Source organism: Varroa destructor, unplaced genomic scaffold, assembly GCF_002443255.2.
Source record: "Varroa destructor unplaced genomic scaffold, Vdes_3.0 BEIS01000002.1, whole genome shotgun sequence".
Classification (NCBI taxonomy): domain Eukaryota; kingdom Metazoa; phylum Arthropoda; class Arachnida; order Mesostigmata; family Varroidae; genus Varroa; species Varroa destructor.
This window is the reverse complement of record NW_019211455.1, coordinates 52,100,665-52,115,073: the sequence shown is the minus strand read 5'-3', so window position 1 is coordinate 52,115,073 and position 14,409 is coordinate 52,100,665. Positions and strand designations below refer to the sequence as shown.

General features: G+C 42.1%; 1 protein-coding gene across 19 annotated transcripts in view; it reads left to right on the top strand.

Moving 5' to 3' along the window:
- LOC111245377 (uncharacterized) overlaps positions 1-14,409 on the top strand; it is a 90,101-nt gene that overhangs the window by 70,120 nt on the left and 5,572 nt on the right. For 18 of the 19 annotated variants that reach the window (XM_022793665.2, XM_086980644.1, XM_022793663.2 and 15 more), the window contains 7 exons: positions 3,326-3,576; positions 9,465-9,594; positions 10,296-10,495; positions 10,934-11,068; positions 11,376-11,414; positions 12,033-12,404; positions 13,530-13,755. In XM_022793665.2, the coding sequence (XP_022649400.1) occupies positions 3,326-3,576; positions 9,465-9,594; positions 10,296-10,495; positions 10,934-11,068; positions 11,376-11,414; positions 12,033-12,404; positions 13,530-13,755 (1,353 nt within the window). The remainder of the gene's footprint in view (positions 1-3,325; positions 3,577-9,464; positions 9,595-10,295; positions 10,496-10,933; positions 11,069-11,375; positions 11,415-12,032; positions 12,405-13,529; positions 13,756-14,409) is intronic. The other variant, XM_086980649.1, reaches the window with a different exon arrangement.

Genomic DNA, 14,409 nt, shown 5'->3' with positions numbered 1-14,409 from the left:
TAAATTTGTGTGGAATCGGCTATGGTACAACGTTCAACGCTTAGTTATTTTCTGTTAAGGCACGTGTTTTTCGCCGCCCTTAAATATGGCGGCAGACTCGTACCAGCGACTTGTCAGCTATTCCAGACGTAGCATTTAGCTTAGACATTGCCTCTATGTAAGATCTCTTTTACTCATTCTTCTCACATGCGTAGCTTATGACGTGTGCAGAGCAACAGCTGCGTCGGGCCATTGGCGAGTTATTAAGCTCTTGGAGCCCACCGGCTGGAAATTGACTGAATATTAACGGCAAAAACGATCTGCGCTAAATATTGGCCACGTTAACGCATCAAGCGCACCATTTCGTTTCTCTGGCGTTAATATATACCCTCATCTGCGCATTTCTATATCCTCAAAATCCACCTTACTTCAGCCGGTCGTTAATCCTGTTCGTAGGTTGTTACGTTGGAATGTAACGCCGACCTCAAGTTTCCACATGGCTTAGGTTCCTAGAGATGTAAGGTAGCAACGGCAGCGGCAATAGCTGATACGCATTCGTTGCATTTCGTTGTCTGGTTATCTATTCGAGTATACTTTTCCTTCGTCATCATAATGTCCAGTCGGTTTCTGCACTTTACATTGGCCCAAATAGGGGGAAGTGGCGTTTTTACGATAGGTGCATGTGCTTGTGGAGTCTTTTAACCATGCGAAGTATATGTTGCTGATAAATCGTCTGCCGTGGTGATTGACTAGGTCGCTTCGCTATTCGGATCGTTACACGAGCCCCATTCAGACATCTTATATGACGATCTAATTAAACGTTACCGTCAAACTAGATAGAAACTTGACTGCCCAGCCAGACAGTGTAAAGCGGACTTTTGAAAGGTATGTTGCTCGCAGCCGGGCAAAAGAACTGATAGCATTTTTGTTCCTTAGGACTTCCTAGTGATCTTGCTCCGACCCAAATTAACGATCATGGCTGCCCAACTAACATGAATTATATTTAATGCTGATAGCTAGAACACGAACAAGCGGAACGATAACTAATACTTTAATCAGAAACTACATACAACTGTCAATCGATATGACAAAAATATGTGCGGTCAAATAGGGAACAGTGAAGGAAATGAAGAGACGAAGGGGTAATCAGGTTATAAATCAAGCAATACCTTGTTATTACACCGGCGATGTCAGCTCATTTGGGCATGCAAATTAAGAGTAGACACAGGGCTTCACCGTTAATCCATGTTAGGTCCACTAATCCCAACGTAAAACGTTGTGAACTCGTTTACACAAGTACTAATTACGGGGCTGTATCATTTTTGCCTGTGCCTTTTAGCTGTTACAACAGCCAGAACTAGACAAAATGTGACGTAATAAAGAAATGAAATACGTGAGTGTTTGTGGGTAGTGTTTCCTTTGAAAATACACATTACGTCGTAGAAGTCGTGGGAATGAAGTGGCCGATTTCGGCGTACACGTTGCGGCGGTGTCGGCAGAGAACTCCGAGAACGTCTGACGGCGTTACATCAACAGAACTCGAGCTAACGTTCGCTTACGCCTACTAAATTAGTCGTACGGTCTGTCGCAGATTCAGTGTCGGATAATTCTGCTGGCATCACCGTTACGAAATATGTCTTTTTTCAAAAGAAATAGAAATTCTTTTTTGTAGTAAGATAACCGTGTTCGCCGTAACATAACGCGTCAGAGACCACACGTCTGGTGAGAACTTCCTTTAGTCTCTAACTTTCAGTTGTAAAATGAATGAAAAGTAAAAATGCTAAATCGGAATATTCGTTTGGTGCTAACATGATCGACTTTGCGTATAGTTAGAATTGTATTATCTCAATGGATTATATGAGTCAGTGATTTAATCGTCTCGGGTAACGGCTCCCTGCCAGCGTCTAGCTACTTGATTTTACCTTTACCCTTTACACCACCCGGGAACCCTTCTGAAAACTGCTTTGAAAAAAAAAACACAAGAAAAAATGCACACGCTGGCGAGTCATTGAATGTTTTTTTCCGATAGCTTTTCAAATCGACAAAGCTTTTCCATAGTTTTTCCCTTTACACTGGCTGTGTTGTCCCTTTCATTTCGATATATACACACTGTACGGTATTAAATACGTATAAAAAACGCCGAACAAAAATAACATCAGCTCTGAATGTAAAACACTCCGTTTTTAATACTTTTTATCTAACGTATTCCATAACACACACCCACGGAGATATGTATACAAGTTTACCGTTTCAAATGGGTATCTATTTGTGTTTCTTTTTGACAAATATTGTTGGCAAACAATTGTGAACTTGTGTGTGTGTTACTGTATGGCTTAAAGAAACACTCTTAACCGTATCACATTGTGGTCTGCGGATTTTAAAGCAATGAGCGAATGATTCATAAGCAGAATAACTGGAATACGAGTACGATCACAGACTGCACCTAAATTCGATTTTTTGACGGCAGTAACCATATACTTAGAGAAAAATTTTATATAAACATTTGGATTTTTCACCGAAACCTTAAGGGCTACCTACGTGACCTATTTTCGTCGAAATATAATATTGATTCCCGTGACGAAGAATTTTAGCTTTAGCTTATGTCTATTGCTCAAACTGTAGATTTTTCTTCGCAAGCAGGCTACTCCACTGCTGTGTTATGGGTCTTTTGTGCCGCAGAGTTCCTGGATCGCCGTTCCTAATTAGTCTTCTGTGGTGGAGAACGGTGATTACTACCTGCGTATTAGCTAGAGTTCAGAGCACCCGCCAAAATTGTGCTGATTCAGACGAGAAATGCCCGTGCCTTTAACCTGGGCTATAGGGGCTGTATTAGAACATTTTGTAAGCAAAAAAGTTCGGGTCTACTTTAAATAGGGCAAAAGTCTGGGTCGAAGTTGGTTTAAATGTCACAGCAGTAATGGTCATATTTAACTCCTTCGACTATATGCGTTCCTCTTGAAAAATATATCCTGAACTATGTAAAGGACGTCACCTCAAGCGGTAGCTGAATAATCTGTGAGCGTCTGAGCTAATCTAAGCATCTGAACTCAACACATAATTGCTATATAATAAAATACACTATCGAAATGGTCCGGCTGATTAAATATAATTAGGATGTCTTTCCTTGTCTGGACCAAAAAGAATTTATTCTCGCACAGCGTACATTTGCGACTATATATCATTGTTAAAGATTATATGAGATGTGGCTTATCATACTAAATATGTTGTGCCTTTCTGCTTTGTATATATTCTCCTTGTGTCTGTTTCGATGTTGCCTTTCGAACTGAAACTTTGGTGTTCGGCTGCTCTTTTCCCTTGTTCGCCGCTTGCTCCTTCATCGGATTAGACTGCGAGGAGCTTATTCGACATATGCTGGTTATCGAGCCCGAGCGCCGCTATACCACAGACCAGATCTTGTTGCATCGTTGGATGCGGGGCCCGCAAGGATCGCGGCCGCCGTCTCCACTTCTCGAAACGCAAAATTCAGTCAGCTCAGACAACGGCAGCGCTTCGTCCGACGAGGAAAACGAGTTGATCATCGAGCACATGCTCCAGATACCCAATTCGACCAGGGACGATATTGTCACCTCCGTGAGGGTAAGTGCAAATAAGGCGCTTTTAGACGCTTACTTAGTGATGCTCTCTGTGTAAGGGTTTCCATGCACAGGACGAGGCGTTTTCACATTCTCGCAAATTATGGAACCATACGCCTCTTCGTGCCGGTTAGTTCCTATAGAAACGACGAAGGCAATCGATTGAAGAAAGACATATTGGATGATTTGAGAAGCTGTCACTGTAGATGCTTCTGCTACCAGGTAGCAGTTATTGAAATAACTCCTAGGCAACTCAGCTTAGATGAGCCATGCGGACGCCATTATCCGTATTACCCGGATTTTTTACGGTCAAGTTTTTTTAGTCGAAGGAAAAATAGGAAAGTGTTAAACACCGCATGAGCTGGAACAGCGAGGCATATGTTAATTTACTGAGACAAACCATAGTTTTTTATTTCTGCTTTTTTGCTTCTTCTGTCTGGCCGCTTTTAATAACGTCTAAAGCAAGCTGGTCTGTTCTACGTACAAGCTCTTCTACACAGCGTACCTCCTTCCTCATGCATGTGTTCCTGAGCAAGCTGACTATGCTTCGTAACCATTTTGCGTACAATATTCCCGATCTATAACGTCTGATTCCCCAATTTGGAGATAGAGAAAAGTTTCAAGGACGCCCTACTAGCACTACTCTAATAAAACCCTCTCTTCCGTCGCGGTGTCTCCAGTGGGCGATGGGGCGCTAAGGGCGCTGAAATGTTTCCGCCGAAAAAGACTTATTTGCTCGAGACCCAACTCATGCCCCATCCTCGCGATCTGTTTCCTTAAGTCCCGTCAGCCACCAGAAATCTCGTAGCTCTTTCACATAAAGAAAATTATAACGTTGTCTCTCTTATTCGCGGTATCGTCGAACCAAACTGAGGACAGTCAACATGAGCAACGACGACCTTTAACTAGGCGAACATCAGTAGCAGCAGTAGGGTTAGAATAAGGCTCGAAACAGAACAGCAGCAGGCGTGCCTCCTATAGCGTCCGCGACTCGCTTTTAGGCTGAGTCATGTAGAAGCAGAACTTAGGCACTTGATGGGAAAAGATACCAGTGAAGCAAGCAAAAGTGGAGTCAGGAACTCCACAGAATGAAGCTTGATTGCAGAAGACGGCTGAAGCCTGAGTCCATTTTGACTAAAAAAGGTGACATAGATAGAAAGAAGCTTCTTCTCGGAATAAAAAAGAAAAAAAAATTTACAGGCATTTCTTTACAATTAGAGAAACTTTGTAGACTACTAAATGCTAATACATTTCAGTTAGTACCATAATAATGGAGAATTTCAACCTAAAAAGTCTAATAATCTAAAACGGAACAGTTATTTGCCATTAAATAATATAATATTTATCGTTCTATATAGATCCGCAAATAGTAGAACCCCCTACACAGGGGGATAAGTGAAGAAAATGGCTAGTTACCCGTCAGACGTTGCTATCTTTAGCAGTAAATCCATTACGATTCATCTTTGGTAAACGTTATCAACAATATCAAAAAGAGAAAAGGCGTTAAAAAGATAAGTTGTTTTAGAACGGGTTGTTCATTGTAAATCATGAGTATATGGCTTACCATAGTGTAACATTTCCTTGGTCGCACTATTGGCGTACACAGGGACGAGACTGATAGGCGATACGATACTGTAATCAATAAAGAAGACTGCCTATGGCCTGCTCCGATCTAGTATATTGAGCTAGTAATGTGAAAACTACAAAAGGTTACTTCAGAAAAACCAGGCTTTTGTCTTACTCCAGTCAGGCTTTATGTTCCATGTTGAGCGAGTCCAACGCTCTCGAACCGCCATACAATCAATTAACTCGAAATTGAAACTGGATGTGTTTACTAAAAAAAAAACAAAAAAAAACTCTTCCATAAAGATACGCTATTGGTTCGCCGAGTTCAGTTTTGTTATGAGACCCAGACGCTCTGGTCTTATTAGAGTCCAGTCGCCTTCTTGCATAGGCTAATGCTGGCCAAAACCGAATTATATGCGTGTCATCGAGCGTGGGTTTGTAAATGAAGTTGGTAAGAGAAAGAGTTTATAGTGAGATATCCTAAATGTAATATTTGACTGTTGAGAATATAAAAGCCGATCCGGTGGCACGAAGGACACGAAAAAAGTAAATAGTCCAATCTCGCACTATCTTAAATTTACTGTTATTTATGTGGATTTAAGAGAATTAGCTTCGAAGTACACTATACGGCTAAAGAAACCGTAATCCTGTTGATTTTCAAGGAATAATTGAAAACGTTGTTTCCAAATTAGACTTTGCTCTTTCTTAGAGATGTAGAACATTTTGTATTGGGTCTGAAAACAGAGTTTAGTACCTATACAGATCCTTCTGTATTCGCTTCTACCTGTTTATTTGGAGGCTGTACACAGTTCACATTTTTCAAACCGTGGCGCCCTTGGCAAACGCGACTTCCATAGCGTGCCTGTGCTGCGAGAGGGAACGATATTCTTTGGGGTTAAGGTAACATCTATTATTGTGGTCTATTTAAAACACAAATTGTGTATAATACTCCCTGCGCTTGAAGGCAGAGCAGCTCGACCAATAACCTTTAGGTGAGGCTATTATTAGCAAATAGAGGAAAGGGTATTTTGCTGACGTTAAAGCGTAGCGTAGCTCCGTCTATCTAGCTTTAAACAAACACCTTCTACCCATACTATTCCGCTTTCGTCCACATAATACAATAGAATTAAAACGCAATACTTTAAATAGAAGGATTCGTTTTTATTATCAAGTTATCTTGATACTAATTAGATTACAATTGCGGCTTAATTGCTTTAAGCCCACTGTTAGGGTTTAACGGAAGCACTAGTTCATTTTGCTACCCCATCTATCGAAACACCCCTCAGTACAACCCATAGTAGAGGCCATTGAAGGCGTCCTTTCGTTCAAACGTCTCGAATGATTTATTTTGTGCCCTTGGCAAGGATACGGGCTATTGCCTGTCATTCCTCCCACTGAGTAGGCCCAGTGTTTCTAGGCCGATCGGCATAAATTGGTGTCGGTTAGTCAAATCGGTGTATTTGTCTGCCTTTGCGCAGTCCAGGGCGAACAACCACCCGTCTAGATCGAACTGCTGATAAATGATCCCTATTACGGTCCTGTATGGTAGAGACAAATTTACTAGGCGCCTTCCTGATTGGCTGGATCCGCTGGTAGCTTTATGACTGCCTCTTTATTCTCGTGCCAGGTTTTTCTATTGTTAGAGTGCATGGAAAAGGCAAGCACCTAAAAGCGCTCGCTAGCATAAAGTAAATCCTTTCTGTAATGTAGACATCTAGCCATGGTCTCCCCGTTTCGGCCTGATACCTCCACGACTGTACGGAGTTTTCGGCTCTCGAAGGAGAAACGTTTTTTATTTCGGGAAACCTTTCTCCAACGCTGTCGCGTAATAAACTGAACTTCCTTTGGTTCTAAGGAAGACTTTTCTTGTAAACCCTACCCGCTTCTGGCTCGCAGATTTTCAATTTCCACTTTTATTAGATAAATACCGACCGGATTAGGGCAGAGCATGCGATGTTGTTTTATATATAACGCAGGCCGCCAATAACAGCGATGGGTTCTTATTTATTGTTCACATAGATCTCTATCCGTAGATATTTATCGGACATAGAAATATAGGTTAACCTGTTATGAAAGAGGACGCACTCGTCAGAGGGCCACAACTAATAAACTTAGAGATTCCGTGGCGGCTTCTGCAAAGTTCATTTTAAATTTACATGTGAATCAGTTCCGAACTTCCAGCCGTTAACTTGTGAGACAAAATAAGACTTGCGTTCGAGGAACTTATTGATTGATGTTATTATTTCGACGGACATACACATCACAAACTGTTCGTTGGCTCGCATGTTGAAGTAATAACTTTTTTCTCGGTGAAGACCTTACACCGTTGGCGTACCAGATATTTTTATAAAACATCAAATGCTACAGCGACAGATTTTCAACCATAGATCCTAGAAGTGCAACTTGTCGAAAATATCAAAAGTCTAAAAGATGGAATTCATATCTGGCTACCTTTGCTAGGCAGTTGTGACAAAAGTGCCATCCATATATTGCATATGTCGGAACGTTTGATAACGGGTTGACTAACATTTTTTTTTAAACCCCTTTTGAGCCCTTTTGAAAAACATGTAGGGTATATTGACGAATGATTAAAATATCTGGTCATATAGAGATCCAGCAGATCTAATATGCCGTCATAAATGGTGTATGACCTATACTTAAATCGGACCGATGCAATAGCCTAGTCAGGACTGACTGCATGGCCATGTTCTACATCATCTAATGATATCCGGAGAGACTTATTATGAACTTGTTCATAGTTTACGACATTTTGCTGTATGGCAATAAATATTAATCTTTCGGACGTAATAAATACTCGAATAAGACTGTAATATTTATAAAGTTGTTCAACGACCCCTCCCAACTGGGCCTGTTATCGTTACTCAACGACTAGCTTAGGCCTGCTGGGCGTTTCCCAGGTCGCTAGCTTAGGAAAACAGAAGTGGTTGAGTGCAGTGGATCGGGCTATGAGGCTAGGACCGCTCTAAGGTTGAGGCCTTCGCTTACGCCAGCTCGGAAAATCTCGAGATTTACATATGGTATAATGTTATAACATCCTAGTTGTTAGCTGGTGATGCTCAACGAAAAGCAACGAGACTGAATTAAGGGATGTAACCTACTATCTGTGGCAATGGTATGAGTGGGAGTTCACACAGGGTATACAATTAATGTGGCTGGCGATCAGGGTGCCGATAAAAGTGGTATTAGGTAACTATTCCCACAAAAATGAACTTATAAGAGCTGTTTTTGCTACTGATGAAGTTATTCATCAGTAGCAAAAACAGCTCTTATGAGACCATTGGGAGGCACTCAGGTCTCATCGCCACGTAAAGAACAATCTTCTATGCCAGTAGGAATTTTTCTGTTATTTGCCTATTGTCCAATGTCCAGTGTTTTAAAACTGGCCGAATCTAGCTTGGGCTTTAATGGCTCACGGCAGCACAACTCTCGTCTTGTACCGTCTTTCACTTGACGCGAAGATCTGACAGTTGAGAAATTAGACTCGAACTGAACAGCCCCCGTTGCGTTGAGACAAAGTAGAATCCTAAAGAGCAGAGCTCTAACGGAGGAACTATGTGACGCTGGGTTCGTATGGCGGATACTGGTTTTATTTAGCGTTCCCTGGTCCTCTTCATTTTCAGTACATGTTCATCATGCTGTTGTTATACGAGAATATAAAAGCGAGTGAAACGTAGTAAACTAAAGTTTTGGGCCAAGAGACTTAGGACGGGATTAGGGCGCCCAGCAAAATCAAAGCTTTGGAAAGGGAGTCGCTTCTTTGGCTATTGCTTTTTGTTTGATGTTTGCAGCGAGCATATTTCAATTGGATGAGGCGATTGGATTCGATAATCGGATCTAAGAGGAAGTCTTTCATTGTTTCAAATAAATAAGTTCTCGCCATAGTGCAATGGTAACGTGTTTGCTATTGAACCTATGGACAGGTAACCGTCTAGATTCGAATCCGGACGTAGGCATACTCCGTCGTCTGATGGCGTGAAACTCCAGACGTGAAAGTCGGAACATTCTACTTTGACTAACTATGCCTGGTTTTTGTGTGATATAGAGTTACTTGGACGTCCTTCTCGAAAAATTCGGAAGGGTTCTACCTCGAAACACATAGTGCCAACACAATAAATCACAAGTGCCAACGTTAGATCAATGCTCGATGGCGAGACGCCTACATTTACAGGTCGACGCTTTGATGTTATTAATCGTGGCATGATTTCTCAACGGTGGCACAATCCCAAAAATTGCAATATCAGTAGAGATAACAATAACAATGATGACAAATAGAATATTTCTTTTTTTGTTCTTTTGCGTTACCAGGAAAATCGCTTTGATAACTACGCGGCAATCTTCCACCTGCTCAAAGAAAAGCTCCGCATGGAACCAATGCAAACCCTTCTTCCTGTGGTTGCCTCCCACCAGAGAAAATCGAGTATTACCACAGGAGTTGGTATGTTGTAGTATAATTTGGGTAGTTACGCTGAAAACTATGACATACTGTCGCTAGTTGACTTCGTGTGTCCCGGGAGCAGTGCGTCGCGTCAATGGAGGTCTAAATGCCCAACTTTGTATCCCTGGCAAATGACGAATTGTGGAAAAGATCGTTGCGGTTTCAACACGAAAACCCCCAACGTCCGGCGATTATCATGATGATCGATTTAAAATTTTCCACCATCGTATTTCTGTATAGATTCCGTTCGTATTACATTAGCATGCTCTTTTCGATTGGCCTACGCTCTATATATATATAAGTTGTTTTGCCAGTCTCTATGCGATCTGTATGTAAAGCTGACTTCGTCAAAGGCGTCCCGTTGCCTGTGGGTTATATGAAAGCTGACTACCTTTTGCACTCACTAGCCACTTTTCTAAATTAAATTTGTCATTTAGTATTTGTAAGCATGTCTGAGTTCGCAATGGCAAGGGAGTTTACGTAAAGAACACGAGTGCTTAAGAATCGTACTTTCTGTTGTGTTTCAATGTTACGATGCGCAGACTACTGGTTGCTGTTGCCGCTTAGCGCACAGGAAACAGGATTGGATACTCGGTCATCCCTTTCTCAGAGAGCAACGTATTATTATCGTTAGTTACTACTATTAGTAATTATTATTATCCTTATCGATTATCATGTACTTAATCGTATTTGCGTTTCAGTTGAGCGCCCCCCTATTTCGCCGCCTTCACTCAGTAACGACAGTGCGGGCTCCAACTCAAATTCGAATTCAAGCCCGTTGGGTTCAACTACCCCCAGCGCGTCGCCAGGTCTTGCAGGCCCGCCCCCAGTTGGACCTCACGATCGGGTATTGGACTGGACAAAGGATGTCCTAAATCACAGCGAGTCGTCGCTTGAAAAAGTAAACCGCATAAAAACAATTTCAGTTGAGCATGCCTGAAATTGTGTGACGAAAGTGTGGACGTATTATCAGTTTTATTCAAATGATACTTGTTGTCTACTGCTCGTCGCTTCGGGACTGCAGGAGTATCTATCCACTCAGATGAGAATTTTTATATTTGTGTACGCACTTTGAAATTCGAAATTAGCTCATGCCGGTTAACTTCCTTTTAATTTTGTTTCTTAAGCGTAAAAAAACAAACGCAATAAAAATTATTATTATTATTAACAGTTATCCTTCTTGAGGGCAACGGCGCCTTTACAGAATGGCTGGCTTTCGGAAGATATTTTGATCGAAACTGTTCGATCATAGCTGCCCTAAAAAGAATTTGCGCCGAACGTGTGTATCATAGCCATGGGTTATAATAAGTTCCTTCTAATTCCTCTACTTCGCGCACAGTTTGGTGAGAATTCGGAGCAGGACACAGACGAGGACGGGTCGAACGGGCCTAAGGACATGTACCAGGTGATCCGACGTCACACCGTGGGACCAGAAGAAGATGCCCGACAGGGGCCAACGCCTCCCATACTCAGGGTAAGCCTTACCGATCCGAACAACGTCAAATGGATTTCTCATCCTGGTTTTAATTTGTCCTATTTTCCTGTCGTATTATTTTCGTGTATTGTATTTGCATAATATACAGCCCAGCTGTCGACACCGCCAGTGTCATCCTAACGACGTACGATGCAGTATAGAGCGCAACATTGCCTGCCTCGCAGAGTTACAATCAAGTTGCCAAAAGCTCGTTTCCTTCCATCTAATTTTTTGGATACGTTTTTGAATACGGATCGTGTTCGAACTGTGTACATGTTTTTTTGCTTCTTGTTTTTTACTCCCAAAGGCACTAACTCGAGTGAATTATATATGGTACGTGAGAAAGGTAAGAGTAGCCCCGATGTTAATTTCTGCGTTCTGTGTTACTAACGAAGTGATTTCCAATCCAAGCCTATTCGTCAGTATATCGTACTGTTTCTCAAGCGCCGTATCGTTTCTCCTAAGGTGAACATGTAATAATTGGTTATTTGCTTGAGGAAATATTAATTAAATGAAATTTCGTTAAAAATGCCCAATGCATTGCTACATGTTGAAACAGATTTATGGTTTGTTTTAGGTTTCTGCCTGTTATATTGCATTGTTTTTGAAATATGTAAAATTGTGTCATTACCTCATATAGATTTCGATGTTTATTAACCAGCATCGGTGTCCATTAGCTCCATTGAAAATTAACGCCTTAATAATTTGCCTGCGTCTAAATGGTCGTCTATCCGTCGTTCACTCTCGTTGTTACCGTTACCTCTATGATGAGTCACCCTTCTTATGCTTTACCCCATCGTTACGTCGCCATATATCTTTGAGGATCTCTAATTGATACTTATTCAATCGATATCTGTGTGTCGATTGGTTCTCTCCGTTTATCTGTCGGTCCTGTTTTTTGTTATTATTGCCATCGTGATTGCTGTTATCGTTGTCGTCATCGTAAACGCTGGGGCTTCGGTAGGTACCATTGCCGATATCAGCGCTACCCCACACGAACCTGCCGGCCAATTTGCCCCTTGTACAGAACGAGTCTCCGCAGAACTTCAGTGTTAAGGATCAGCATTTGCTGAAGCCACCTGGCGCATTTGGTTCGACAGCGGCGGGGCAGGGTATCTTCCGCCGTGCATCGGACGGGGGCGCTAATATCAGCGTGCACTATCACAATCGCTTTGACCACTATTTCAACTATAACTACACAAACTATGGACAGCCCCAACATCTTCAGCAGCAGCAGCAGCAGCAACAGCAGCAGCAAACTCAAGCGGGGCCCTCCCTCGGGGGATATAGTCAGCCGCCGTACCGGACACTTAGTCCACAACAACGCGATCTATCTGTGAGTATTGGAAAGATATTTACAGACACGGCTACAATCAATGTTTTAACATGAATACCATAGCCATTTTGTCAATGTTCGTCTTTTATTGTCGCGAAAAATTTCTATGTTTTCCAGTATGACTGCTTATAAACCTATATATAGGCGAATATATAGAACTAGGGAGAAAAAAAGCGGGTGCGAGGAAATGATGTGTCAAACAGCAATTTAATAGATTTCCAATCGCTTTTAATGGTAAGCAGCATTATGGAAACATTCGTAATATTCCAAACAATGCTTAATAACCACAAAACTATAGTTGTGCTGTTCTATCGAATAATCCATAAAACGTAAATCTAAAAGATAATCTCGATAATGAAGGTGATTTTGCGTGTATAGAAGATACTACGTAACATCTACTCTATGCCTATAATGCTTGACAAAATTACCGGTAATAGAAATTTCTACAGAATTTTAAAGCATAGCTCGATCTTACAGATTTTCGAAATTATTCTCATTTACCTAACATCGTTGATCTTTGCTACTCACAGCGGTATCTGAGTAAGTATCAACTTTGACCTGCATACTCTTTCTTTCCGCCCATTTATCAAGTCATACCTACGTACTGAATAATGATTATTCATGGACAGAGTTCTAACAAAAATGTTTCCACGGTTTTGTACTTCTTTCTTTTTCCTTCTTCTGTTTTATCTTCCTTGTCCTTTCCTTCCTGCTGATGTTAATCTTCTTTCTGTTACCAATGCCTAATGGTGTCCTCTACCTCAAACCCTGTACTGCTTTTGGCGGCGGACACTATTTATCGGCGGCCTGTTTCTGCGTTGTTGTTGCACTTCATAAATCTATTCATGCTTTTCTCATCCACGTCTCTCATCGGTGGCGGTCGCCCCGGTGACGGACGGCTGTTTCATTTATCATACCCATCAACCATTGTGTTAATGCTGGCTTCGAACACGGACCAATTCCCTCGTATGCTGTTGGGGTTTGTTCTGCGTTGTCAACCTGACCGTTTTTGCGGACACTGCGTGTTTGTGGTCGAAATTGGTGCTTCTACTGCTGCTGTTGTGATTGCCACCACCGCCACTACCCACGCCCGCCCCTGTCGCTATTGCGACTGCTTAACTACAGCCTCGCCGAAACCGCGATGAAGCCGGTCCTTCACACGATGTTGAGCTGAGTCCACGGCGTTTACTGCGCGCCCGGGAGCGGGAAGCTGCGGCCGTAGCAGGCATGGCCGAAGCAGCGGGTGGTGCGGGAGCTTCGGCTTGGTTTCGCAATCAGATGATGTCCGGCGGACGACAACGTCGTAGTGGCCTCATTGCGCTGCTTGATAAACAACAGCAAAGTCATCATCGTGAGTATATATCGGATCACAATATTTCATAGATACACAGTTACGTAATTCGATTGATCGACATTGATACTGCTCGTTGAGGACGCTGTCTATCGCGTGAACTTGGCTAGCGGAATCGGCTCGCAGTGGAATTGGACCCTACAGCCGAATGAAAGGGTGCGCTTCAGAAGAGAAGGTCAAGATTTGACCAAGAGAATTGTAGGCGATGTTCAACTACAGATGAACGATGATAGCGACATGCTACATGGTCTTCAGCATTCATTGATTATTTTTCAAAAGCTGATCCTCTACGTGTGTCTCTGATCTGATCTAGTGCCTATGTGGTAGGGCTCTGCGCGCTTCAATGCCTATAAAAACCATTGTGAAAATGGTTTTGTAGGTATTACAACAATTTTTTTTTTCAATTTCAGGACACTTCTCGGTGTTCAGTCTCCAATATTATACATGCATTCATAGTAATTACAAACTACCGACACTGGACACGTATCCCTTTAATATTGCTGTTTGGGCATACCAATTTGGTCGCATCTTGCCCTATGAGTGTGGTTAACAACTCTGCTTGCCTTTGGAGCATCTTTTCAATAGATTTAATTGTCCAATTATATAAGTACCGTCCGAGTTGTAATAACCCGACACCAACTTCCCGAATAAGGT